Raw genomic sequence first — 25,470 nt, 5'->3', positions numbered from 1 at the left:
TCAGCACTTTTCTCAAAGCAACATGCTGGTAGTTTCCCATCTTCTACAACAATCTCCAATGTGAATATGATTTCCTCCCTTTTCTCTTCTCTTGAGGGGGATAACTTTCCCTTACATGCTTGAGTTATAATTCAGACCTTGCCAGGTTACTTGGTAGAGGACATACCCCACTGGGAAGAATCTTTCACTTCATCTTTACGTGCTTGGTACCTGAACAGTGCCCATTCCTTTTACTGCAGCCCTCTGAAGCATGGTATTGCAGGAAGCCCCCTTATTACAGCTTGTTCCTGCAATGTATGTTAGCATTAATTGTGCAGCTGATATGGCATCTTCCTCATATCATTTCCCTGAACTGTTCTGTCTTTTTCTCTTAAATGCCTCCATATGTCTGTTGACAATTTCCTGCTGGCATTCAACCCATCCAGGCCTTTCTGCTGATTTCAGCTAAAGCTTGTGTCTTCCTTTTAAGTAATGCATCTCAGCTCAGATCTCTCATTTGATGTCCTTGTCTTGCATCATATTTGATCTGAAATTTCAGGTGTACATATTGGAGAGTTGTGGAGACAAAAATAGGGCTAAACAGACAGATGAAATGATAAAGAATTCCCTCGGTGTCCAGGAAGACCCAGCAACATTCTCAGATATTCTGAAGCCAGACATTTCTCTCATTTGTAACACTGATATGCCAGCAAAGATGCATTTTATTACTATGCTGATGAACTCCCTTTATTTCCACCTTTCTTAAGTTTATAAGTCTTGCTTTGTCCTCTAAAGAGGCCCCTATAATTTCTGCTCTTTTTCTTCCATAACTTTTAGGCATTCCATCTTTCCTGTCTCTTAAATCGGGAGAGTTAATTTTTATTCAGATGCTAGTGATAGGCATTTTCCTTTTCTTCTTGAAAACGAAAGTTTCTATTACATTTCCAGGGATAATTCCCAGTTTGTTATCCATTTCATACTCAAATGCAAACCTGTTCCCTTTTTAAAAATCTTTAATGGTCTCTTTTTTAGTTCTTCCAAGTTGAAGTGCTTTATAATCTCCTGTTTTTTTTTCTTTCCCGTTCTTTAAGCACTTGGCCTGCCCTGTCCTCTTTTCTCTTGACACCTTATTTCTCTCCCCATTTGCTTCTTGGAGCAGCCTGTTTCTGCTGGGGAGCCCATCTGTTGCCAAAGCTCATCTATTTTCCTTGGTTCCCAATCCCAGCTTTGGTTTGGTAAATCTCATCCTCAAATGCTAAAATTAATTCAAGCTAGAATTTAAGTGCGTATATATGCATGATCTTGGATAAGGATCTAATTTTCTTAGTTGGGCTCTCTTCTGTAAGAAAATTCCCACAGCCGCCTCCTCTTGCATTCTACTGGTATGATTATTTGGGGGAGTTGGAAAAGCAGAGAGGAGCTTGCTCATTTCGTTCTTCTGGCCCTTATGCTATTGGGTCTGTATGGGATGGACTCATGTGGTTATGACTTAACGTAATGCTCCAAAACCCAATGCTGCTGTAAACAAAACCACTACTTAATTTGCGTATATTTAAAATAACAGACCTCTGAGAAGAGAATTGCTATTATTAGCATAGCTGTTTTTCCTTGTAAAAGCCACAGATCACATGTGCATCTTCCCTGTGAAATGACTTATTTTTAGGCCTTAACATATGCAGGTTTTTGTCATGCCTTTTCAAAGAATTAGTATCAATGCCTCAATGAATGTTTCGGAAAATCTCACTCTGCGGTATTGTCTTTTATAGCATAGATGTTTTTTCACTGTTATTTTCTACATCCCTTGTGTTTCTAAGGTATTTTTCATGGGGGTTTTTTTGTTTGTTTTTTTTTTTTTTTTCACATGAAGGTTTTCTTTATGCTTAATGCCAAAACTACTATTGAAACTGTCAAAGATGGCTTTTAGGATAGATTGGCAGGCAAGCTAAATTATTTCTATTTCATCTATACGATAGGAAAAAGTTGGATGATTTACATTGAAATGTGTATCATTTTAATGCTGTTTGCTCAGTGTCTTATCTTGCTTAAATAATTTTTATAATGTTTCACTACAACTTTTTTGTTTTAAAGTAATGACTTTTGTTAAAATTACACAGTTATGTGCTTCACTGTTACTGAAGACAAAACATTATTTATGAGGTGACTTCAGTTTCCAGGACTGTATGTAATTGTTAGTTTGTAGTTTAGTTTATAATAGCACTGATTGCATTATTGGATCTGCAAGACTGCTGTGTTTTTTTATGATATTTTCTGTGCAGTGAGTCATAATAATAACAATAAAGCATAATATGACATAATTTGTAGGGTTTTCTACGATAAAGTATTCCCAGAGGTATCCTGCCTGCCATGCTACTTAGGGTAGGCTTTAAAAAATGTGTTTAAATTTGTTTGCAAGCTCTGGACTTGATTCCCAAAAGCTGTGCAGGCTGGTGACCCCATGATGTTTCCCTTCCAGCCAGGCTTAATTTGGGAACGGAGGCACCTACCCTGTCCTGTCACAGTGGCCCGAGGCAGATGCTGAGGGAGAAGAGCAGAACAAGAATGTATGAGGCTTCCCCAGAGTCCTTTTCCAGGACTCCAGAACTTTGAGTCAGGTATGATAACTGAGGGTTCATTTGGCAGCCCTCAGTTATGTCCCTTAACTTGTCCATTCCCAGCTTGAACCACTACAGATCTCCAGCATCTATTCTTTCCTGTGGCAAGAGGTTCCACACTCTTAACCAGGAGCTGTGCCAGAAAAAGTCTATTTGTCATCTCTTAGTTCTTTCATTGTACAAAGCAGAGAATGATCAATCTGTTTGTTTTCTCATGCCAGGCCCAATTTCCAGATCTCTGAGAACTCAGTGTATGATCTTCCAGAACATAAAAACATAAAACATAAAAACAGTAGTATCTTTTTAAAAAATGACAATAGCAACAATTTTGTCAGGCTCATGTAAGAAGACCCTGTGCTTCTCCTTGTCATTTCTCCAAATACAACTGTAAGTTCTAAGTAATTCTGTTTGATCTCTGTCTTTTGTACTCTATACTTTTTATAATCACTTGCATCTTCCTTTATGTAAAACCCTTTGTGGCCATCAGACAAGGAGTCTCCCAGAAACAGTCATGAGTAAAATTAGAACCCTAAGCTATAGAGGTGGCTTTAGTAAATTTATGGAAGCATAGACTTTTGCTGGGAAGAAAGTGTAGTGAATGCCGAGAAACTATATATCTAACTTCAGCAAGCTAAACTAAACACATTTTAAGAGAGCATCTGTCTAAATTTATGTATCTGGAAAAAGCATACAAACCTTATAGAAGTCTTTGAGCTTCCCCCAGGTGAATGAGTGCTCTGAATATTTAATACTAACTTCTAAGAGGAGTTAATTGTAATCAGTAAGTCAAACAACAACATCTCTTTTAGGTGCTCCTCTTGCAGGCTGATATGCAAAGCAGCAAATGGCAGCTGCTCAGGTAATTTCCTTCCGTTGCATCAGCTCTGGAGCTTATCATACCTCTTCACAAGGGACTTCAATTACCTAATGCAGCAAAACCATGGGTTTTGTTGCACCCTTCCAAATGTACTTTGATGAGTGCCAGTGCTGACACGAAAAGTATTTTAGTGAGTGTTAGTTCTGACACTGAGAGTATTTTGGTGAGTGTTTGTGCTGACACAGGTAGGTTTAACACTTGCTGCTGAGGGGGCACTGAGACTTGCTTTCATCAACAACCAGTTGTGAATTCACTGTGGCTGAGGGGACCCCACTTCTATAGACAGGTTTCCCATGGATGCTCCTATTCAGAAATTTATTAGCATCCCTCTTTTTGTTGCCTCTGTCACTTACACTCAGGTACAAAGTCTTTCTTTCAACATGTATTGACTCATTGTCCGTGTACATTTGATGTTCTGCCAGCATATTTTATAGCCTAATTAGCTAGTTTACATCTTGATGTATAAATTGCGGTGCATTCAGATCCCCTTACATTGCAATTTTTTGCTAGATTTTAGGAGTTTTCCATTCCCTGGTTACCTTGGGAGTCTCTCTGTGCTTCCAGGTAATTGAATTTTCTAAGCAAAACTGTCCAGTACCTGTCCTCAGCATTTGAAAAGAGGTCTCATTTGGACAATGGAATTAATCTTACCTCAGTTTGACTGGAAATACATCTTCTTTGATGTATTCTGGGATGACAGCTGTGTTTTTCAGGAAGGCACCCTATTGATCTGGCAAATCGTTTTGCCAGAAACAAGTGCAGTCATGTCTTTCTTCTTCTTAAATTAGGCCCTCCAAAACAACACAGTAGAAACTCCCTCCAGCCCTTAAGTGCATATATTTGGTCTTTGTACAATTGAATTTGATCCTTTTTCTAATACCCAGTCGTGAAGATCATCCAGTTCTTTTGTGTGGGAATTTTTTCAATCTTTGTCTTTATTCCCCATGCTTTCCAACTTGGCATTTTCAGTACATTTTATTAGAGTACTCCTGGGGTTTGTGCCTGGGTTATTAATGCAAATACCAACCTGCCAGTTTGTAGGGCCGATATGGAAGGACCCACACTACCAACCTTGTCCTGCTGTAGGCTGTCACCAGTGTCTATGTGAGCAAAACAGTCCATGGCCTTGCTGCCTGTGTAGCCAGGGCAATGCTCCAAAACCAAGCAGCTGCTGCCCTGAGTCCACTCTGCTTCCCTGCCCTCCCATAGCTGTTCAGCTTGCTTCTAGCCTGGGTGTTTGAAGGATAAAGATTCAAGTTTGCCTTTTGTGCTGAGAAAGTTTTGTGCTCGCTGCCTCTTGTCCCATCAGTCAACGTGACTGTTGTCATGTTTTCTTTACCAGTTCTTCATCTTTTCCAGTTTGATTGCCTTTTGGGTCAGACAATATCAAATCTTTACACAGATGTATGAAATAAATGGTAAAATTTTGAAATCTTTGAAAATGTTTAGTGAAATTTCTGATGTAGATGGTGTACTTTCCTAGACAATAACTTGGGTGTGAGAGGATTTGACTGGTTTAGCATTGAAGTGTCATAATAAATGCTGTGTGCATTTAACTTATATAAATTTGCCTCAGGTCTGATTGTTTCTTCTCTTCAATGTTTGTTCCAAAGCCTTGTGTACTTTTGAGTCTGGGTTTGCTGTCACCCAGGGCATTTTCCTGTGCTGAAGCCACAGTGCTGCCAGGGAAAGTGGGTGTAAGGGTTGGCTGCTGATGGATGGCTGCCCTGGCTGCCCAAGGACAGCATGGCACCTGCCGCCTGCCTACACTGGGTGGAGCTGGCTGTGAGCTTATGGTGTGGTGCAGCTCCTGTGGCTGATGGCTCTGTCTGCCCATTTAGTGTGATACTGATTTCACCTTATTGCTACTACAAGGTCATTTCATGATCTTGTGTGCCGTTGTGTCCTTAGAAGTTTGCCAAAGGCAGCTGCCATTTTACCTCAGATACAGCCTACTGCAGAAGTGACTTCAAATGTTTAAACATCTTTATGCTGTTTTCTTTCTTTAAAATTCACCTAACTTATGTACTGCTTTTACCTACAAATACAAAAGTCTTCTGACTTAAAATTGTTATCACTGGCTGGTTTTGAACGTTCTGTGAAGGAGCCCCCCCTCAGTTTTTCTTGTTCTGCCTTCTGGTATTAAAATGAATGTATCCCATGGACTGTGTGACTCCGTTGGAGGTGGTTGTTTCAGTGATTTTTATGGACATTTTAGGAAAAGTATCCTGCAGGTTTTGCCCTTTTCAAATGTAAATGTTTAATCAGTGCTTGTTGAGAGGGAGTACAAGAAGACATGCGCGAGGCTCATGGTTCTTTTTTTCTTCTTGCAGTGACCTGCTGTCTTCTGAATATCTTGAGAGGCATATCGAGCAAGGTGGGAAGACAGTGGAAGTGAAAGTAAGAATTTCCTCTTTTATGCTTTGATTTTTAAATTTGGTTTGCTTTTGATGCTAATACAAACTCACCTGTTTTCTTGTAAGGAGAACTGAGTTTTCAGGTCATTTGTATCACTCTTCCAAGGCAAACAAGTTTCATGTCTTCTAACTTTTCATTTTTTTCTATAAGAAGAAAACCACTTTATTGGCAAATTCAGTACATTAATGTTTATATCAAAATGCTATCCATGAAAAGTGTATGTATGGTAGTCCTTTTCACTAGTAAACTTCATTTACTTCTGATGCCCGTTAAAGAAAATCTTTATGGTTTGGTAGCTAGTATTTCCTCATTGTACTTAACCCCAAGTTTGTTGTTTTTAAGGAGCTTCTTTGTAAGTTTGAGACCAGTAAAATTTATTGTATAAGATTTCCAAATGTCTAGTCACCGTCTTAAATTCTGGGTTTCTTTTTCTGTGTATTTGTTGGTGTGATGGCTACAAGATCCTGTTGCAGTTGTCTTCTGTGAAATGTCCTACTGCCTTTGCAGAGGTGTTTTAACTTGCATGCAACATGAGAGAATTTCCCTGAGGACCCTCTGTTTGTTAGGATAATATTTTGAAGATGTCAAGAATAAAATCACTGCGCAAAAAAACCAATTATGGGTATAAAAACTGTAGGCGACCTAAAAGGTGCATAAATGCAATATATGCTGTGTGTAATGGAAACTCTTTAAATATGGCTATCAATCAGGTCACATTCTGTTAAAAGTTTAAATTTTACTGAAAATACTTTCAAAGTCTTTTACTAAATCTGAGATCACCTGAATACCCTGAAACAAATGTATTAATATCTGCAATGTGAAAGTGGAAATCCTGTAGCCACTGAGTAGCTGAGGATACCTGCTTCCTTTGGTTTATCCCTTTCTAGCATTTGCAAACTTGAAATCTGCTTTCTTTCTACTCTCTGATAATAGTCTGCACACATTATCAGACTGAGGCAAACACATACCATGTTCCATTATATTGTAAAGACTAATTTCTCAGTCAGTCATACTCTGCAGTCAAGAAGTCTTGACTCAGATTCAGAATATGAGTCAAAGCAAAACTAAAGATAATAGCTGATATTAATAAGACCAAAACAATACATTTGTCTGTGTCAAGGTATATATGAAAGTTAGCTAAGTTAATCTGTCTGAGCCCCATCACTGACTTAGAACAAATCAGTTTCTGATGCATAAGCCTTAATCAAGCAAGGAAATGTTTGAAATCAGTGGCTCATGTCATGTAAGTACTGTTTAATTGCAGGGGGAAAAAAAGGGTGGATTGAGACCTTTAGAGGAAGGGTCATAAAATGTTTTCTGGGTAAACATCTCTCAGTCTTCAGGGTTCCAGAGATTATTTCCCCTTCAGTTTGCTGTGGTATACCTTCAGGAATGGCTGTCATTGCCTTGCTTAGTACTCCCAAGTATGCTTTAAGTAGAGAACCATCATTGCTATGTTGACTTTGATGTTTGAGATGAACTGAACTGGGAGTGAAAGGGTCACAGGGTTGCACTGCAAAGAAGGGGCATTACTGCTGGGTGGTATGTTTCCCTCTCCATGCTCCCCTGCACTTGCACACCCATGGGCAGGGGATCGGGAATGGCCAGGGTGTGCAAGGGTGCTTTTCTACCCCTTCCTCACCCACTGCTTCAGGAGTTCGACAGGCAGCAGACCTACGGAAGTGTGCCAGGAAGGGGGATGTATATTTCTTGCTTGTTTTGCTGCATCCACGTGTCTGGGATTGGAGGAGAGGGAAATAGCTGATGTGACAAAATGTCCGTAAGAGCCCGTTTGCCACAGTCATTGTCAGAAAAGTTCATATATCAAAAGGATTTTGGAAGCGTGCAGGCTGCTGAGTATATTTTGGTGCCAGGCACTGAGTGAGGTTAATTTCAGTGCCAGTAGATGTTTAAAACTAAATCTGCTTCCCTCTGTCCAGACAGTATTTTTCAGAGCACCTGTAAGTGCCCTGGAGAGCTCTGTTCGTCCATCAAATAATTTCTGCAAAGCCCAGCAGTATCTGTTTTGTATTTGAGAAGTTGAACTCTGGTTTATATCAAATGTTTCGAAAATCCTACTGCCAATACAAGAATTTTTCATTATGGTGATTTAGTGCCTTCAATTTCTGTTGGAATTGTTTACCATAACTGGTAACACCAACTTTAAATTGGTACTTACAATACGTGTAATTATTGTACTAGATTTTAGGGATTGTGCAGATTGCTTAGATACTTATTTAAAAATAGCTAGTAAAAGGGTGCAACTTATAAATAAATCAGAAAATATGCACTGTGCTATGCAGCATATTCGTAAGCAGAAGCAGGAGAAGAGGTATTTCAGAAAGGAGCCAGGTTTCTATCAGTTGCTTCGATGCACTGCTCTTCACCCACCTCTCTGCGATTTGTCTTTGGCTGTAGGCTGAAACAGAGGCGGCCTGGCAACATCTCTCTTGCTGCCTTGGTGGGAGAAACAGTGACTGAAAGAAAATGTCCATCTGCCATCCACTGCCAGCTGCCGGCTTTGAGCAAGCCTGTTCATACAGCAAAAGGGCCTCCTCTGTTCTTGGTCCTCTTAGCAATAAGAGGAGACGTGTTTCTTTAAAATACATATATATTTCCCTCTTGTATTTCTTGGTGCAGAAATACTGCATAAACATGGAAACCGTCAGTGCTGCTGTTGTGCCATCAGCAATATGGGAGAAGGCAGGAGCTTTGAATCACTGTGAGAAGGCAGCTGTATGTATGTGCATTCAGCAGTTTGGGAATGTTACAGGCATGAATGTGTCTGGGAAGTAGATACCTGCCTTGGCTGCTTGTGTGCGATGTGTTGATAACTACTTTTGCCACTCCTCCTCCTCTCCAACCCCCCTTCCCCCCCCCCCCCAACTTCCTGTGCTGTAAAGTACGTATGGATCTTCTGCCATTACTTAGGATGCTTCAGACAGGAGATGGGGGAAGGGAAAGGGAGAAACGTTCACATCATTAAAAATGCAACTTTGAAGGAGCAAAGGATTTTTTATGGGGAGGAGAGTCCTCAATTGTAACACACCTTTCTATTATAAAGAAAGCTGAATTAGATTTGATTGCTGCATAATTTGTTAATACATCGGACTGTTGGGAAAGTGGAATGTTACACACGTTTTTGCAAGATGCTGGCATTTAGCAGCTGCAGAAGAGAGGCCAGCATCAATGTGCAATGTGCAATTCTTATTAAACCAGCATCAATGTGCAATGCTTAAGAAAAACAAAAGGAGGTAGATCATAGAATCATAGAATGGTTTGGATTGGGAAGGACCTTAAGATCATCTAGTTCTAACCCCCCTGCCGGGGGGGGGATTTTTGAATTACTTTCGTGTCTCCCACCTCCTTTACTTTAGATGTAACTGCTAGGAAAGCAGCAGTATTGGCCTGAATTCCCTCTGGTAGCAAACAGAATAATCAATTAATAAGAAAAACCCTTCATGCATTGCCTTTTCCTGATTGTGTCAGTCCAGATCATCCTATGCTCACAGCACATAAATACTCAACTTGTGTATACTTAATGTTGCTGCAGTATATCTGTGTCCTTTTATCTATCTCTCTTTTTGGGGGGGCTATCATTCTGTCACTGATGCTGTCAGTAAGATAAAAGGCAAAACCCAGCTATGGTGCTGAGTAATTCACATTGCTGGATCCTTCTCCCTCAGAAGGAATAACTGATATCTATTCAGTGACAATGTCTCATACAAAATGTTTAAGTTTTCCTCTTTGGAGAGTGTAGAAATAAATGTTTCTGCCTGTATTCCTCAAAAACGTTGAACAAGTCTATGAGTTCTTAGAAAATGGCTTTCTGAAAAAAATTAAGCAATGAAAATAGTTCAGATCCCAGAGAACTCGAACAGGTAGAGTTGAGGTAGAAATATGCCATGAATTTTTGATGGCATGTTTAAATATAACTAGAACGAATTATATTTCATAGACCTAATATTCTTCAGTGCGGTGGTATAAACACAGTATGTGTATAAGGGGTACAAAATAGCCATGTTATTTTATGCTTACAGCATGAAAGAATATTGCTTTTTGCTTCTATTTCACAGCATGCTTACGGTCATGATAGCATCAAACAACATAAATGGAATAATATTAAATACTAAGTACTGTTTTCCTCCACTGTGGTGTTGACGGAGAAGCTTTTGCCAGTCTTGCCTTGTGGGTTGAGATTGCCTTGTGGCTCTGTGTCCATGCGATGTTCGGCCTCTGCCTGTGCAGCAGTGGATGGAAGCAGTACAGTGCTCAGTGCCTTTCTTCAAACCACCTGTGGTCATCCCCTCGAGCTGGAGTGCCCCATTGTGGCCTAGTGCTCTTCAGTGGCTCTAGCAGAGGTGCCATCATTGCTGTTTGGGGGATGAGTATTGTGAGGTAAATTCATTTTAATGCTGCACAGAAAAGCAGAGCCCTTAGTTTACAGAAATAGTCATTATTTCCTTTTACATGAGGGTTGGCTGGTAGCATTCACAAAATGCCTGCTGCTGTAGCTTACGGGTATACTAATGCCTGTGTGCAAGAGGGGAAAATTATTATTCTTCATTGGCTTGCTGTGACTAAAATCTCAGCTTATGTATGCCGTGTATTTGAAAGGCTCTTTAAATGTCCTTTTTCAGGAAAATAATATAGAAGTAGCCTCAATATGATGGGTATTGCTTTATCTGTTAAACTCTTTCAAAACTGATCTGCTCAGGGAGTCTGCCTGTGACTGATGTCAACGTCTCTGTATTGCACATCTTAGTGCCTGTGTTTGATAAGACCTTATCCTCAGTAGTATCCCAACATTTGACTCTATCACCACAGGTATGAACTGATTATGAGTACAGTATTAGCTGTGCAGCCAGAATAAACACTGAGCCAATGAGGAGGTCATTTTAATCGATTGGTATGTTTCCAGTCTTACAGCAAGGTGCTTCCACCAGTATCTTACAGTGTTAAGGTCTTTCAATGTCTGAGCTCCATAGAAGAATCTCTTAATTTTCCTTTAGCATTTGTTAACTCGCTGTTTTGTAATCAAAGAGGAAGTTATTTCAGCATGCCAGAAAAGCCTGTATGCTAAACAGCCTTTCCTGGGAAGGATTACATTTTCTTCCTGAAAACTGGAGCGCCAGTTTGGCTGGTGGGAGGGAATGGGAGGGGAGCACAGTCTCTGCCCTGGGAGCCTAGAGCCTGGGGCTGGTGGGGAAGCTGTGTGTGCATGTACCCACAGCTTGCACAATCTGGTGATGAGCCCCTGGGGAAGGAAAGAAAATGAAAGGAACAAATAATAAATAATGCAGGAATTATGTATTCCTGTTTCTGGCAGGGTGTTTTCAGCTGTGTCCAGAGACTGGAGATGTTGTTAGTACCAGAAAAATTGCTCTCTTGCTTGTTTGAGAGGAGATTTTTGAAGAAGGGCTCCCGTAATGTCATCAGAGCTCCTCTTCCCTATTCCCTCAACATAGCCCTGCTTGCCTCATGGCATAGTATTAATAAATCTAGGCCGTAATCTACTTTTTAGTGATAGCAATAAACTATCTGAAGAAGAGCTGACAGGGAATGTGTGAAGCTGACACAGTTTAGCAGGGAATTCCTGCAAGGTTGATCTTCAGACTGCTCTCATCAAATATTTTCATTAATGGTTTAGGTAAAAAAAAAAAAGTATTTTAATAAAATTTGCTAGCAGTGCAAAACTGGGAAGCATTACAGTGTACAGAAGAAGGTGGAGAAGTAGCTATCTTTGACCAGTGGAGTAAATAAAAATGGGCTGAAATTGGATATAACAAGTGACAACTTCTTTCACTTAGTGACTAATTATAGGCATTTTGCTGTATGGTGGGAGTTCATAAAGTCAAAGTCCAAGAAGAAGATGATAAGAGTGTAGTAGCAGAGCAGGGAATAACTCTATGGCATATACCTGGTAGAAACTGTGGTCCCAGAGTATACTGGTCAGATTACTTTCCATAGACTTTAGCTAGAATTAGTGTTGCTGTATGTGTCTTGAAGAAGAGGTGAAAAAAACCTGAAATTTCTGTGTGTTTTCAATTACTCTGGACATCTTTTATTTCAGCAATGTTATGCTGCTGCATTGAGTTTATAGGCATTGAGAAATATCTCACTTTCCTATTTTAGCTTTGTATTAGTTATGAAGACAATCCCCTTGGGGTTTAGTAAAATACAGTGTCCTCTGTGGGGTACCAGGGCAAGATAATCAGACATCATATATAATGTATTTGCATGACCCAGTGGTCCTACAAGCTGACATTTCTAATGTACATTTGCATTAACATTTTTTTATATGTTTTTTATGTTCCTGTTGTTGCTAGCTTACTTTTTGCATACATCCTGCTTCTGAGAAGCAGGAAATTGAAAGTGGCAGTTTTCAGTATTACGAGTCCATCCCAGGCTGTGTTTTTTAATATACTACCGTATTATGACTCTGAGATTGTGACTCATGGAGGATCTTACAGGTTTAATTATCTTGTCGTCCTTTTCTTCGTGACATAAAAAAAGAAAGCCAGTGGTTTTAGCTGGTCATGGAGGGGAGAAAAATTGTCAGAAAGTGGAAGCCATCCAGAGCTTAAAACCTACATCCCATTGTGGATGTGGGCCCCAGTAATGAAGTCCTGGTTCTGCTGAAGGGAGAAGTCAGGTGCCTTTGTGACCATCATGAGTCCCTTCTTCCCTGCTGTGGTTTTCACTTGCCCCAGAGGGAAGACTGAGTCCAGTGCTTGAAGTTGCAAAAAAGTCATACCAGACTTTGTGCACCTCATGAGTTATTTCCCATGAGGTACCGCATACAGCATATATAGGCAGAGAGTGGCATCAACCAAGTGTTCTGTAAACTCATACCCTTAAAGGACAAAGTATGGCTAAGAGAAATTAACTACTGCTATAGCGTTAAAGAACATGAAATGACTTTGTAGATGTTCTTATTAAAAAATGAAAGTGTATTTTAGGGTTTGACATAATCCCTTTGGGGGTGAATTAAGCTAATCAAACTAAAGCTGCTGAACCTCTGAAAGAGTGCTTCCATGCAAGACTTAGCTAGGTGTCTTTACTGACTTGGTCTTGACTTCTCTAAATAGCTTTGCCTAGACACATCTGTTGTTCCCTACAGATTCTGAACTGGCACTGTGTTATATACAGTAGGTTAATGTTTCTGACACAGTCTCAAGCTCTGTGAATTCTCACTTAAACAGAAGTTTCTGTCATTCAGAGATAATGAGCCAGGGAGGAAATCTAATTAGTATATTTCTGCATTTTACTCAGAACTTTATCTTCTGACTGATTGGTATCCCTGTAGGTGTGTTCCAACATCTCATCTTCTGTGTTGTGTTTATAGTAATCTTGTACATCATGTGCTTATAACTTGGCTTCAGACTCAGAGTAGGCTGATGAACTGATGTGACAGATTAGTATAGGTAGATTATAATAAATTTTCATATAGTCCCTTAAAATGTTTGCTCCCTTTTGCCTACATACAGGCATGCAGGAATGGGACAAAATGACTGTCATTAAAATTACTTGTCTGCCATGACTCAGAGACATGGAGACCTCATAGCAGCCTTCCAGTATCTGAAGGGGGCCTATAGGGATGCTGGGGAGGGACTCTTCATTAGGGACTGTAGTGATAGGACAAGGGGTAATGAGTTAAAACTTAAACAGGGGAAGTTTAGATTGGATATAAGGAGGAAATTCTTTCCTGTTAGGGTGGTGAGGCACTGCAATAGGTTGGCCAGGAAGGTTGTGAATGCTCCATCCCTGGCAGTGTTCAAGGCCAGGTTGGACAAGGCCTTGGGTAATATGGTTTAGAGCGAGGTGTCCCTGCCCATGGCAGGGGTGTTGGAACTTGATGATCTTAAGGTCCTTTCCAACCCTAACTATTCTATGATTCTATGATTCTAGGCATTTCTACAAGAGCCGAATTAAAGACAACAGAGTAGGCAAAAGTGGTAACCAGCCCTGTTCTCCTCTGCTTCATCTTTATGTGGCAGCTGATAATTAAAATAATTTTCCCGAACACCAAGGTAAGGCAAGTGAAGAGGCTGTTTCCCAAGCAGATGCCAAGGCAGCTCCTAGACCAGATGGCATTGTGCTGGCGTGAGCTCTCTGTCCACACCCTGCAGCTACATTCGTAGAGCATCTTCTCTCATAGCTACATGGCAGTAAACACAAGCCTGGTTTGGCCTCCGAACCAGGGAGCTGGGCTGATAGCACTGCCATCTGCTGAAAGCACCTACCATGAGTCACTGATGGCTGCTGGAGCGAGTTGCCTATGTGCAGGATCCTGTCACGTAAACGTGTGTCTATGTTTTTTAAGTGTTGCAAACAGCCTTCAAACATGGGCATTTTGTGGAGAAGCCTTAGAAGCTGTGATGCTTTATCCTAATTTTGGAATCCATATTTGTGATTTCAGAATCTGAAATAGTGTTATAACCTAATGTCACTACAGCACATTGGCTCCAGGTTTTATGAATAAGTATAGCTGTCCTCCTACAACGGGAGGGAACCATTCACATATTCAAAGCAGTTGGCTGTCAGGAGTCTACAGTACACCGTAGCCAAGTCCAGAGACCTACTCTGCAAAGAGGTGATGCGAGGATCCTTGGAGTTGTTATGAACTGTGTAAGGGCTGAGCCCAGGGTTCTGCTGAGGACAGCATGGTCCTGCCAGCTGGGCCCCTGCCTTTGCTGAAGCACATGTCAATTAAAAGAGATTTTCTCTTGATTCAGTTATAAAACTTAAAGTGCCGTTTCAACTTTTCTACTTACAAGTAGAAACCCATGCATTTTCTCTGTTGTTTTCTGCTGTAGAAGTCAGCAAGAGGGCGTGCATTTTCTTTTCCTGTTCCTCTTTCTCATGCAGCCTTAGTTATTATCCTTGAGTCAAAACTTGTGCAAGCATCAATAATTTGTAAATAGATCTAAGTGATTACTCAGGAAGCAGTTTTCAAACTAGTGACCCCACAATGGGTAGCTCTTTAAAAAGCTAATCGTTATATGGCACTTCACATAATGGTGGTGTGGTGATTAGCTGGCCTTTTGGGAGCTTTCTGCTGCAAAAAAAGAGGGAGCTGTGTTACTAGGATCTGAACTAGACCAGCAATCTCCTTTCCTCTGGATTAATGAGTGTTAAAATAGGAATATGTAGCTGCTGGAAGAAGGAAGTTATTAATTTTAGGGTCAGTGCCTGAGTGTATCATGAGTTTTGATGGCCAGCACCTCTCCTAATTGCAGAAAATTGCTTACTTGAAGATCTGATGTCGGGTGTTATTTGAAAGCAGATGAACATGCATCCTTAATTTGTCTCCCCTGGGAAGGTCAAAGTGTCTCTGAGGTGAATAACAAACACTGTCAGTGTATGGTCAGCAGTTTCTTCACTGAGACTGCAGAGAAAAGTGAACCACCGCCATCGCTGACTGTAGTAGCTGCTCTTTTGTTTTACTTATTTCCCCCTTCATTGTAAATATCAGTTAATGTGGGTTTTGTCTCTTTTTGTGTTTACGCAGCAGCTGGTGCTCCTCTGGGCAGGGACAAACTATCCTAAAAGATAGAAATGGGGACAGATTTTACTTGCGTTGGTAAATCTCTGCCTTCACCTTTTTTAGTATCTTTGTCAAACTATCTATTCAGACATGCTGCAGGAAAACTTGGACTGGCATAGGCAAAAGGGGTTGCTTGCTCATTGGTGAGGAGCTGTAGCAGATCACAGGGCAAGATATACCCCTCATTCAGGATTTTGCTATAATTACCCAATTTAAGCATAAGTTGAAGGTTGAGTCATAAAGTGACCGTTATCGTAATGATTCATTTATTCTAATTGACCCTGGAGTCATTCTGATTTTTATATTTTTTGGTAGCTTGTTAGTACATTTTTAGCTCCCTGAATCAATAGACTTCTGATTAAACATCGTATATTCTGCATTGCTCGTGGAAGTCACTGTAAAGGTGAGAGGTTTCATGGAGGAAGCAGAATTTACTGAACTGAAGAAACATCAACTACGTGTCATGTGCACTGGCAGAAAATTTGCCTGGCATTGTGCTAACCACGGTGTGAACTGTGGCTGTGTGCCTTGTGAAGGCAAAAATGTTGAACTTCTCTCTGCTTTAGCATTTGATTGCCTTTGGATATGGGGTGAGTGTGTGGTGCATGTGCTGCAGGCCTGTGTCATAGACATTGTCACATAGGAGATGATCTTCAGCCTAATTTGCTCCCAGGCTCTACACTGGCCAGGTTCAGTTTTAGAACAGAAAGGGGTAAATGTGCTGGTAATGGCTGGCATATGTTGGAAGAGCAGTCTTGCTTTCTCTTCATCTTAACACTAAACCATTCTCTGGTAGCTGACAAAGACCAGTGTGGAAGTTTGATTTGCTGAGGTGGGCAATTACTGCCTGTTTTTGAGAGAGTGGAGAGGGGTTCTAATAGCTACAGGAAGCCAATAGCTCTTCACAAAATACCCTTGATGATCTCGACTGAACTGTTGTTGGCAATGGTGCTAATTTCAGCTCTTGTGGGAAGTCTTCATTTTCATATGCCACCAGAATATTTTCAAGAAAAAGTGAAGATTTTTTTTTTTTTTTCCAGCTCCTGTCTCACTGCTACAGATAGCAATAGGGAAGAGAGTCAATAGCGGTCCTTCAGTGAGTGTTTCCAAGAGCAGAGTAAAAGAAGATAGATGTGATGATTATGTTTATTCTTCTGATGGTCTTAGATCTCCCATATACTCTGAGTCTTCCTGTAGCACGGTGTATTTTATTACAGCACCTGCTGTATAGGAGCTTTATTAGATGTCAAAACCAAGAGGATTTCAGCCTCAGCACTACAGGGAGGCAGTGACAGTAAATTTCTTGTCCAAAATTACATGTACTCTAAAGAAATGTTGACCATTTGTCCTGACCCTGTACAGAACCAGTCCCATACTTCGCAGCTTTAAATGCTTCTGTTTTCACAGGTTTTGTGAACTTTTGAAAATGAGTTTCCCAAAGATACAAGATAGAAGTTTCCCAAAGGTACAAGATAAAATTTTCACCCTCCCCACCATGTGCCACTTGTTACTGGTGTGTTTTATTCACTTTGAAACACTGTTTAAGAGTGATAAGCAATCACTCTTCCTAGAGCCATTCATGTTGGTGCCATCTGGTTTCACTTCATCACCTCTTACCTCCTTGCTGAGGTTAGAAGAGTCCTCAGAACTTCATTTAGGAGTATTCTGAGAGCAGGATTTCTTACACTAAAGAGTTCTATTCAGAAACAACTCAACACACCAATTTTCAGGTACCATCAAGTACTTGAAAAAAAGCTATTTTCATTTAAACACCTTAAATTTTATTAATTGATTTGAGGTGGCTTACATGATGTTGACATGAACTTAAGTCTGTGTGTACAAAATACCCCTGGATGTTAGCACATAGAAATAAACATTCTGTAGGTCCCTGAGACGGAGAAGATCAGAGTTCTATTTCTGTCTCCACCAAAATTACCATGAACTTCAGTAGATCAAAGTGTTCAATTGATTTGATTAAGTGGAATAGAATTTGTGTGTCTGTGTTTTTCCTAGGCCAGAATTTAGCTGCCTAGGCTAGAATTTAGATCTGTATTTCTGTGGATTTCTTTTCTAGATCTGTGTGCAGAAAAATTTGTTCATGGATTTATTATTATGGAATAAATTAATTTGGAGGTACTATCACAGGGCATTTATTTGATTCTCATTAAGAAGATCAAAGCACACTTTTTGAGCTACAGACTTGGATTCTTAGTATGAAAAAATGTTGCTTCTGGTTACAAAGACATGTTTTAGCAAACTAATGGAGCCTGAAATTCTACTTCTGATACATATTAGCTACATTTTATGAGAACAAACTAATCTGTATATTTACTCCAAATTCCTTCCACAGATAGAACTCTGTACAACTCCCTACTGATAGTCTTTTCAATATTATTCCCATATTCATGTGCTTACTCCAGTTCTGTCTTTTACAGGAATACTACTGCAAGAGTTTTGTTTATAGAGTATTTTATTATTCAAGAGGTTTTAGCTTATCAATATAGTTTGATTGTTAGATTTGTTATTAGCTTGCTGGAGTGTTATATTGCATATATTGCTGGAAGACCTGAAAGACTTAAGCAGTACTGTGATCCTATAGTGGGGGACATGCTACAGACTGAAAGAAAGAAAATCTCAAATGAAGAGAGCTTAAATTAACTAAGATCTAGGAAGTAAGTAGGTTTTAAAAAGAATAAAAGAGTGAAAATGAGCCACGGTTTCAGATAAAACAAAGTAAGATGTAGCCTGTCTAAAATCCCACATAACTGAGAATGTTGGTGGCAAAAATGCATGTGAGTTCAAAGCAGAAACTCAAACCATTTCCTTTTCACTTGTGCTCCACCTGAGTCCCAATAGCTGAGTGCTCCTGAGAAGTGCTGGTCCGAGGGTGATAGATCATATGTCTTCTGCCAGGCACCTTGTTGCAGCCTGGTATGGAGGGTCAGCCCTGGAGCTTCTCTTGGATGTGAGCCAGATAAACATCAGCGCAGCCTGTTGAGCATTACCTGCCTGGCACTGGTAGTGTTTTCCTGCAAACATCTCATTAGAGAGGTGCCCTGGTGGGTGGCATGATGATCACTCTGCAGGTCAGTTTGGGGGAGGGATCCTGTTTCTGTACCAGATCCACAGAAAAAGAGATGTGGAGGTGAATAGGCAGTGGAGGTGGCTGCTGTCACTGCAGCAAGTGGAAGGAAGAAGTGGTATGTGGAAATGATGAAATAGTGAGACTGAAAGAAATTGAAGGGAAAAAAACAAGTATAATGCTTTTAACAGAAGATATGCCACTAGGATTCTCCTTGCAGAGTGAAGCAACAAGCCTGACAAATAGTGTCAGACCCAGAGTCTGTTGGATGTGTTGCATTTTTCTGTAGTGCTGCAGTTGCTGGTCATGGGCTGCATTGAGTGCTTTGGGTCCAACAGCAGAACAGCATGTATGAAAGCTCCAGAGAAGATTTGGAGGAGGAACAGATGATTTCTACTGACCAGGTTGAGATGTCTCTTTCCCTGTGAGCAACTGTGCTCTGACAAACAGGCTTCTGTGCTCTTATGGAGAGCATCTCAAAACAAAGGCACCCATACTTCATAGTTGCTTTAAAAAAATAGTTTGCATGCCTTGTAGAAAATGGAACAGGAAAAAGCACAGAGCTACCAACATATTCTGTGTGTTTTCTTGCCTTTTGCCTGATCTTGATTTTTTTTTTTTCATATTTGAAAAGAAAAATCCAAGAGCTTTTAATGTCAGATATCTAAAATCACTGTGCTATGCATCATGTAAGTGACTGCTGGCTACTGAAAAAGCAGTAATTGCAATGCCTTTCTCTCCCTGCAGTAAATGGACATAAATATTCACATGTCTGGGCATGCTAGGCTCAGTGGGTTATTTGTACATTTACTGATAGGGAATAGAAATTGTCAAGTGTTGCTATTAGAAAAATAAAGCACTGTCAATCTTCTTATAGTCCTTTAACCAACAGTAGTGCAGTAATATGGCATGGGTGAATTTGGAAAGGCTCTAATAGGTAAGTTCTTCTGCAGTCTAGAGTGGCAGTGTGAATTTAAGGCATGTTTGAGTTGTTTTTCTAATTTTGCATACAGATATTGACATTGTGCACAATACTGAATACATCGGTGTATGTGCAGTAGGACTTGCTTTGCTATCTGTGTGGCTTCTGTGAAACTAAGGGGGTGATTTTTTAAATAAGGTCTGTTGGATTTTACTTGAGAGGTGTGTATTTTATTTGCAGAAGAGAAGAGGCAAATATTAATTTTAATTGTATTCCTTTACTGTTTGGTTATACTTAAAGTTCCCATTAGTTTTGGAGCACTAGTGAGCACTTCAGATTTGTTCTCCTTTTTAATCAAGTATTGTTGTTTGATAAGCATACCTTTCTCCTCAGATGTAGAAAATTGCCTTCCTCTCAGAGCAGAGTTCATCTTGTCCAATGTAACCTGGTGCAGACCAGTTATTGAGCCTAAGCCCCCTAATTCCCACTCTTTTCCTATTCATTGAAGAAAGATGACACTTCTGGAGTTATTTGTCTCTGAAACCAGTCCCAGGATTCCAGGGATTTCACACTAACCATATCTTCATTTGGTGTAGAGAGTCAAAATAATTATGTTTATCTAGGTAGCAAACCATGGCTAAAAGGAGATGGGATAAACACCCTTGTGAATGGGTCAATTCTAGGTGCCATGCCAGTGGCTTGGCAGTGTATTTATGAAAAAATTCCCAGTGTTTGACAGGATGAAGTGTGGTACTGTGCGACGTCCTGTGGATTTACAGTCTCGATTTCCAATTTCAGGGAGGAGAACATTGCTATTATCAGGGAGAAATTCGAGGAAATCCTGTATCATTTGTTGCCTTGTCAACATGCCATGGATTACAGTAAGTCTGCTGTTTTGTTTTTACTGCCCTTAGCTTATTAGCCTTTTAAGCAAAATAAAGCTGTTTATAGTAAAATAAGTGCTGTTTTCTTTCCTACTAGTTTTTCACCATTATTAAATACTCTACAATCTTCAGAAAACTGTGTTTAGTTTGAAACTTGCAAAAGGCTTCTTACCCTGCTTTCAGGATTCACTGACAGAGCACAAAAGTTCCTTTATTTTCTTTTTTACTGAAGACATAGGGTAGTGGCCAGGTATTGTTTTAAGATCATTTGTTATAGAGATAGAAGAGTAAATATAACTAAAAACGTCCTATTCTACAAGAATAAAACCCACTGCCAGTATTGACCAGAACCATGGAAAGTATGCTCTTTCCTTGTTGCTATAATGATGTATTTTATGGTTTTTATCTACTCTTTACAAATGAAAATGTCTGTTTTGAGTTTCTCTTGTCCTACCCATTTTCTTCACAGAATTGCTGTCCTTAAGCTGTGTGCATGGGATAATACTTTGGCACAGTAAAATATTGGAAAATCTGTAAAAAAGGACATAAAATTGTGCAATATTTTTTCTTAAGTACATAATTTTACTAATAATGTAACTAAATCATCTGTCATCTGAAAGTTACCTGAAGCTGTGTGTTGATTGTACAGCTTTTGGACCTGCCTATTTTTGGCACTATTGAAAGATGCTAGGCAGGTTTTCAGAGCAACCAAGTAACTTCATTGTCTGTTGAATCTGGGAATTATGGGATCTTGGAGGTTTTGACACTGAGATCAGCTTAAAAAGTCATGAAGCAAGCAAGCCTGTGTGGACATTACCTGAGCTTTGCCTTTTTGTGAGGAAGCAGATCTTAGCTGGTAAAAATCTTCTTCAGCTTATTGTCTGTCAGCTATTCTGTAGCTTTGGTATCAGCCATGTAAGTACACTTATTTAAGTAGTGTCTTTCTTTTCTATTTGTATTTTATTTGTTAGAAAGGGGGAGAATGCATGCAGAAGACTTGTCATCCTTGCACTAGGCTGATTTACAGCTGTTACGATCAAAGTTGAACAGCTCAAGAAACCTGAGCCCAGTTTCAGTACGGACAGTGAGTCTAAAAATACTAGCATCCTAATGCATCCTGAGCCACCGCATGGCTTCCATTAGCAGTGATCTATTAGGTCTTGGCCCCTGCTAACTCCAAAGAGAAAAAGAAAAGCAGAAAGAAAGGAGAGCCTGCATATGTCCTTTCCCGTCCCTCCTTTTGTGGGCTTGTTCTTAAGACTGACCCTCCTGCTGCTTTGTGTTCTTAAATTGCCTGATATTCATATTGATCCCTTCTAACACAGTTAAGTGATGAAAGATGCTTTTGTTTTTACTCGTATAATTCAGCTCTCCCTTCATACAGTGTAAGAAAGTGATGTTTTGCTGAGCTGTATTAAATTCAAGCTTTATGACAGTGCATTTTCATCATTACACCTAGGTCCTCCACAGCTGATTTTATATGCTAAGTAATTACTAGAAACTCAGATCAACAACCAGAGCTTCTTAGCTCCAACCACAGTTTGTTGCATCTTGCTGGAATAAAGGAAGCTGAGGAGAGCTATCTTCTAATAAGATCTGCAGGGCAGAAACTTTGCTTTCATGAATTTTAGGAAGTGCCTAAGACTGAACAGATGCCTTCAATAGAATAGCAAGCTTCATATTCCCAAAGTTCATGCTAATCTCCATTCTTATTAGTACCTCCCAATCATGGCTATAACAGCAGGATTTTTCATACATGTGAGAAAGTGTTGTGTTTTTTTAATCATATGAGTTTTTCTGTTGATAATATCTATGTTGTTCCTTTTTTAAGTTAAATTAAACAGATGACTGGCTGTCAGAATACTTAAAATAACGAATTTTTTTCTCTTCTTAATGACTTTGCAAATGAAAAATTTATCTCTGCAACCTTAACTCTGAGCAAGCCATTTTGTTTGCATTGATGTTTTGTTTTCTGGAGGATCTGCAGTAACCACGGTTTCCTATGAGTTAACACAAAAAACGTTGAATGCAAACCACTCTGGTTGCTGGGATATAAATAAACTATAGTCAGACATGACTTGCAGTCCCATGTTTCAAGGCGAGTGGCACACAACGCCAGATTGGTCTATGATTTTGCTGCCTGCTGGTGGTGAATTTAGAAACTGCTGGTATTACTGCAAATCAGAGTTTAAGGACTACAAATATGTTTGAAGACTGTATATAATCAAAATTCAGGGTTTTAAAATGGCCTGTGTTTTGCTATTGCTTTCTCTCTAATACATTTGTGAGCATGTGGTTTGTTCACAGCGCACAAGGCCTGAAGTTGGTTAGAAACAAGCCATGAACACTTTGGGTGGGCAAGTCAGATCTGTAGGTCAGCTGTGACTTATTCTTGTCACCACTGAGTGACTTGATCAGAGAGCAGTGCTGCTGGGTGCAACAGTTGCGTGAGAAGCCAGTTGCTGGTAGTGCTTTGTCGTGCAGACTGTGCTTAAGTGAAATTGCAATTAGAGGAAAGGAAGTTTTGCCTCATTAAGAACAGCAGGATGTCCCCAAATTTCATTTTATTCCCAGGCAGAGAAGCTTAAGCAGGTGCTGGAATATTTATCTTAAGCCTTGTGGACAATATTTTATTTCTAAAGAATAAGCACAATTAATTTGAATGGTGAAACAGCTTTCAGTTGTAGATATGATCACAGTTGATGTATGTTATACAATCAGTATCCCAAGCTACTTCTGTGAATCCTACACAGTTAACCCCATAAGTGAATGATATTAAAAGAAGTATACTCATCAATACCTGTAACAGTTTACAAGCTTAATATATACCTTCTTGTATTTCTTAATAATCACAGTATTTTACTGACTGCATCTGGTCCTTTGCAGAACCAAAATCATTGTTGCTGATTAAAAAAAAAAAAAAAAAAGAAAAGAAAAAAAGAAAAGCTGCAGAAGAAAAAAGAAAAGCATCTGGTTTTCCTGTCTGTAGTCCCAGTGGTGGTTTTTTGATGCCTGAAAGTTTGCTGAAGAGTGATCAAAATAAATAAAAAATCTTGCTTCCATGCTGCTGTAATGTACTATGTAGCACAGTATCACAGTATGCTAGAGATTGGAAGGGACCTCAAAAGATCATCTAGTCCAATCCCCCTGCTGGAGCAGGAACACCTATGTGCTAAGGTTGAACTTACAGCTCATATTTATGGCCAAGCCTAGAGCCCTTAGTAGTGGCACTTTGATGGGGACATGCTGCTATAGCCTAATCCCAACTATGCATATATAGGATGTCACTGAAATTAAGTCAGATTTATTAAAAATTAATGTTGGTTTGGTTATAGATAAGAATGGTGATGATATAAGAAATGCCATTTGGTCTTACACTGTTACAGAGTAATGTCTGTATTACCACTTTCTTTTAAGGTGTAATTCAACCATGCTTGTGCATCCTGCATTATGTCAAAGGCTAAACTCCAGTGCACTCTTTACCTAAGTAAACTTAAGGTAACACTTAATAGAAAACATTCTTGCAGAAATGGACCTTTCCTTTGCTGCACATTCAAGTAGTAATGCAAAAGCATCTGGTGTTACTGTCACAAACTATTTTCATTCATTTAAAAGACAAACTGTTGAGGCTCTCTAAACTCTGGGTTTAGAGTTGAACTGTGTTTGGAATTAAATATAGACAGTTGGTGATTGTGTGTCTACAAGCAAAGTGACAGATTTTCTGAAATACAGAGCAGTGGGCTTGTCATGAATTACCTTCAAATTTCTGTGATTGAGGTTTTATGCCATATAGAAAGAGACTACAAATACTTTGCCAGAACCATGGGTACGGTAGAAGTATTGGTCTATTGTAACTCTTTTCACCACAACCTATCTAAAGCCTGTCCGATGGGATTTCCTGTCTCTGTTCTATGAATATCATATAATGTCCATAGTGATAGGATATTGCATATAGCCAGTAATGTTTTCTAGAAATATAGACTTAAACTAACTCAATTTAAAAAGAAAATATCATCTTTCATAACTATTATTGCTGAAATGCTCAAACCAGGCCTGAACATAGGTCCAAAGGAGCCCATTATGTTCTTTGTATTTGGTACTGTATGAAATGCTGAGGAGTTAATCAAAACCGTTAAAACCAAAGGATCAGTTCAATTCAATAATGTTTTATTTGGGTGAAGGCTGTTCACATGTTCCAAATATGTGTGTTCCTAAGTTCCTTATTAATCTGTTGCAGGTAAGTTCCTTATTAATCTGTTGCAGGTAGATCTCTCTGGCATGGGAATAAGGGCTCTGAACTGGATTTTCAGTTGGCTAAATTAGTCAATTTTGGTGGTGTTCATATGTGTTGTAGACTCTCTCTGGGGAAGAAAGAAGAGTGTATATAACCACTGGAGAGAATATCTTTCTGAAGCAAAGAAACAAAAGATTGACTCAGAATTACATTCAGTTCCTGAAACTGTTTTAACTGCTTCCTTTCATAAATATTTACATTTTTGAAACATATAAACTTTTACTTCCATGTTGCACTAGTATTTATTTATTAAATCAGTACTTACATTTCCTGCTCTTGACAGTGGGATGTTCTATGATGGAAATCATACTTACCTTATTGAGCCAGATGAAAACTACACTTCAGATGTAAGTAGAACTTACCACAGTCCTGTTGTATTGTTTGTTAAATACAGGTATTCATGGGTCCAGGGTAGGCATAAGGCTCTGGGACCAATCCCCTCATTCCCAACTCATTTACCTCACATGTGAGTCCCCATCATCACAAACAAAAGCACACATCTAAAAATTAGGTGGTGGTAAGTATGTGTGTACTCTGGATGTGCAGTGAAGCATCAGTGGGTGCTGAGGATCCCTTGGAGCCAGCAGGAGAAGTCTGTGAGTGTCCTGTGTCAGTCTCTGGCACTTCCTCCTCTGAATTCATTACATCCCATGCCTGCTGGTTCATCCTCAACTGCATTTCAGCAGTTGCTGTGACTCTCACTGATGTTCACTGGGCAGTTCTCTTAAACCTTGCTCCAAGCATGCTCAGCCACTCCTTTGGATGTACTGAGATATTTCACATAAAATATGATTGACTGTTGTGTTAGTGATCATGTCACAGTTGGGAAGAGGAGGAGTGTGTAGAATAATG

The 25,470-nt window shown here is 39.6% G+C and overlaps 1 protein-coding gene across 12 annotated transcripts in view; it reads left to right on the top strand.

Annotated features, from left to right (window-relative positions):
- Positions 1-25,470, top strand: part of ADAM22 (ADAM metallopeptidase domain 22) — a 131,743-nt gene that overhangs the window by 51,555 nt on the left and 54,718 nt on the right. For all 12 annotated transcript variants that reach the window (XM_061346081.1, XM_061346080.1, XM_061346079.1 and 9 more), the window contains exons 4-6: positions 5,802-5,868; positions 20,239-20,321; positions 24,902-24,965. In XM_061346081.1, the coding sequence (XP_061202065.1) occupies positions 5,802-5,868; positions 20,239-20,321; positions 24,902-24,965 (214 nt within the window). The remainder of the gene's footprint in view (positions 1-5,801; positions 5,869-20,238; positions 20,322-24,901; positions 24,966-25,470) is intronic.

The sequence above is a fragment of the Neopsephotus bourkii genome, unplaced genomic scaffold (assembly GCF_033783945.1).
Source record: "Neopsephotus bourkii isolate Nb327-2 ecotype Australia unplaced genomic scaffold, CSIRO-AGI_Nbou_v1 NB_257, whole genome shotgun sequence".
Lineage (NCBI taxonomy): Eukaryota > Metazoa > Chordata > Aves > Psittaciformes > Psittacidae > Neopsephotus > Neopsephotus bourkii.
Note: the sequence above shows the minus strand (reverse complement) of the source record. Positions and strands in the feature narration are given on the sequence as shown.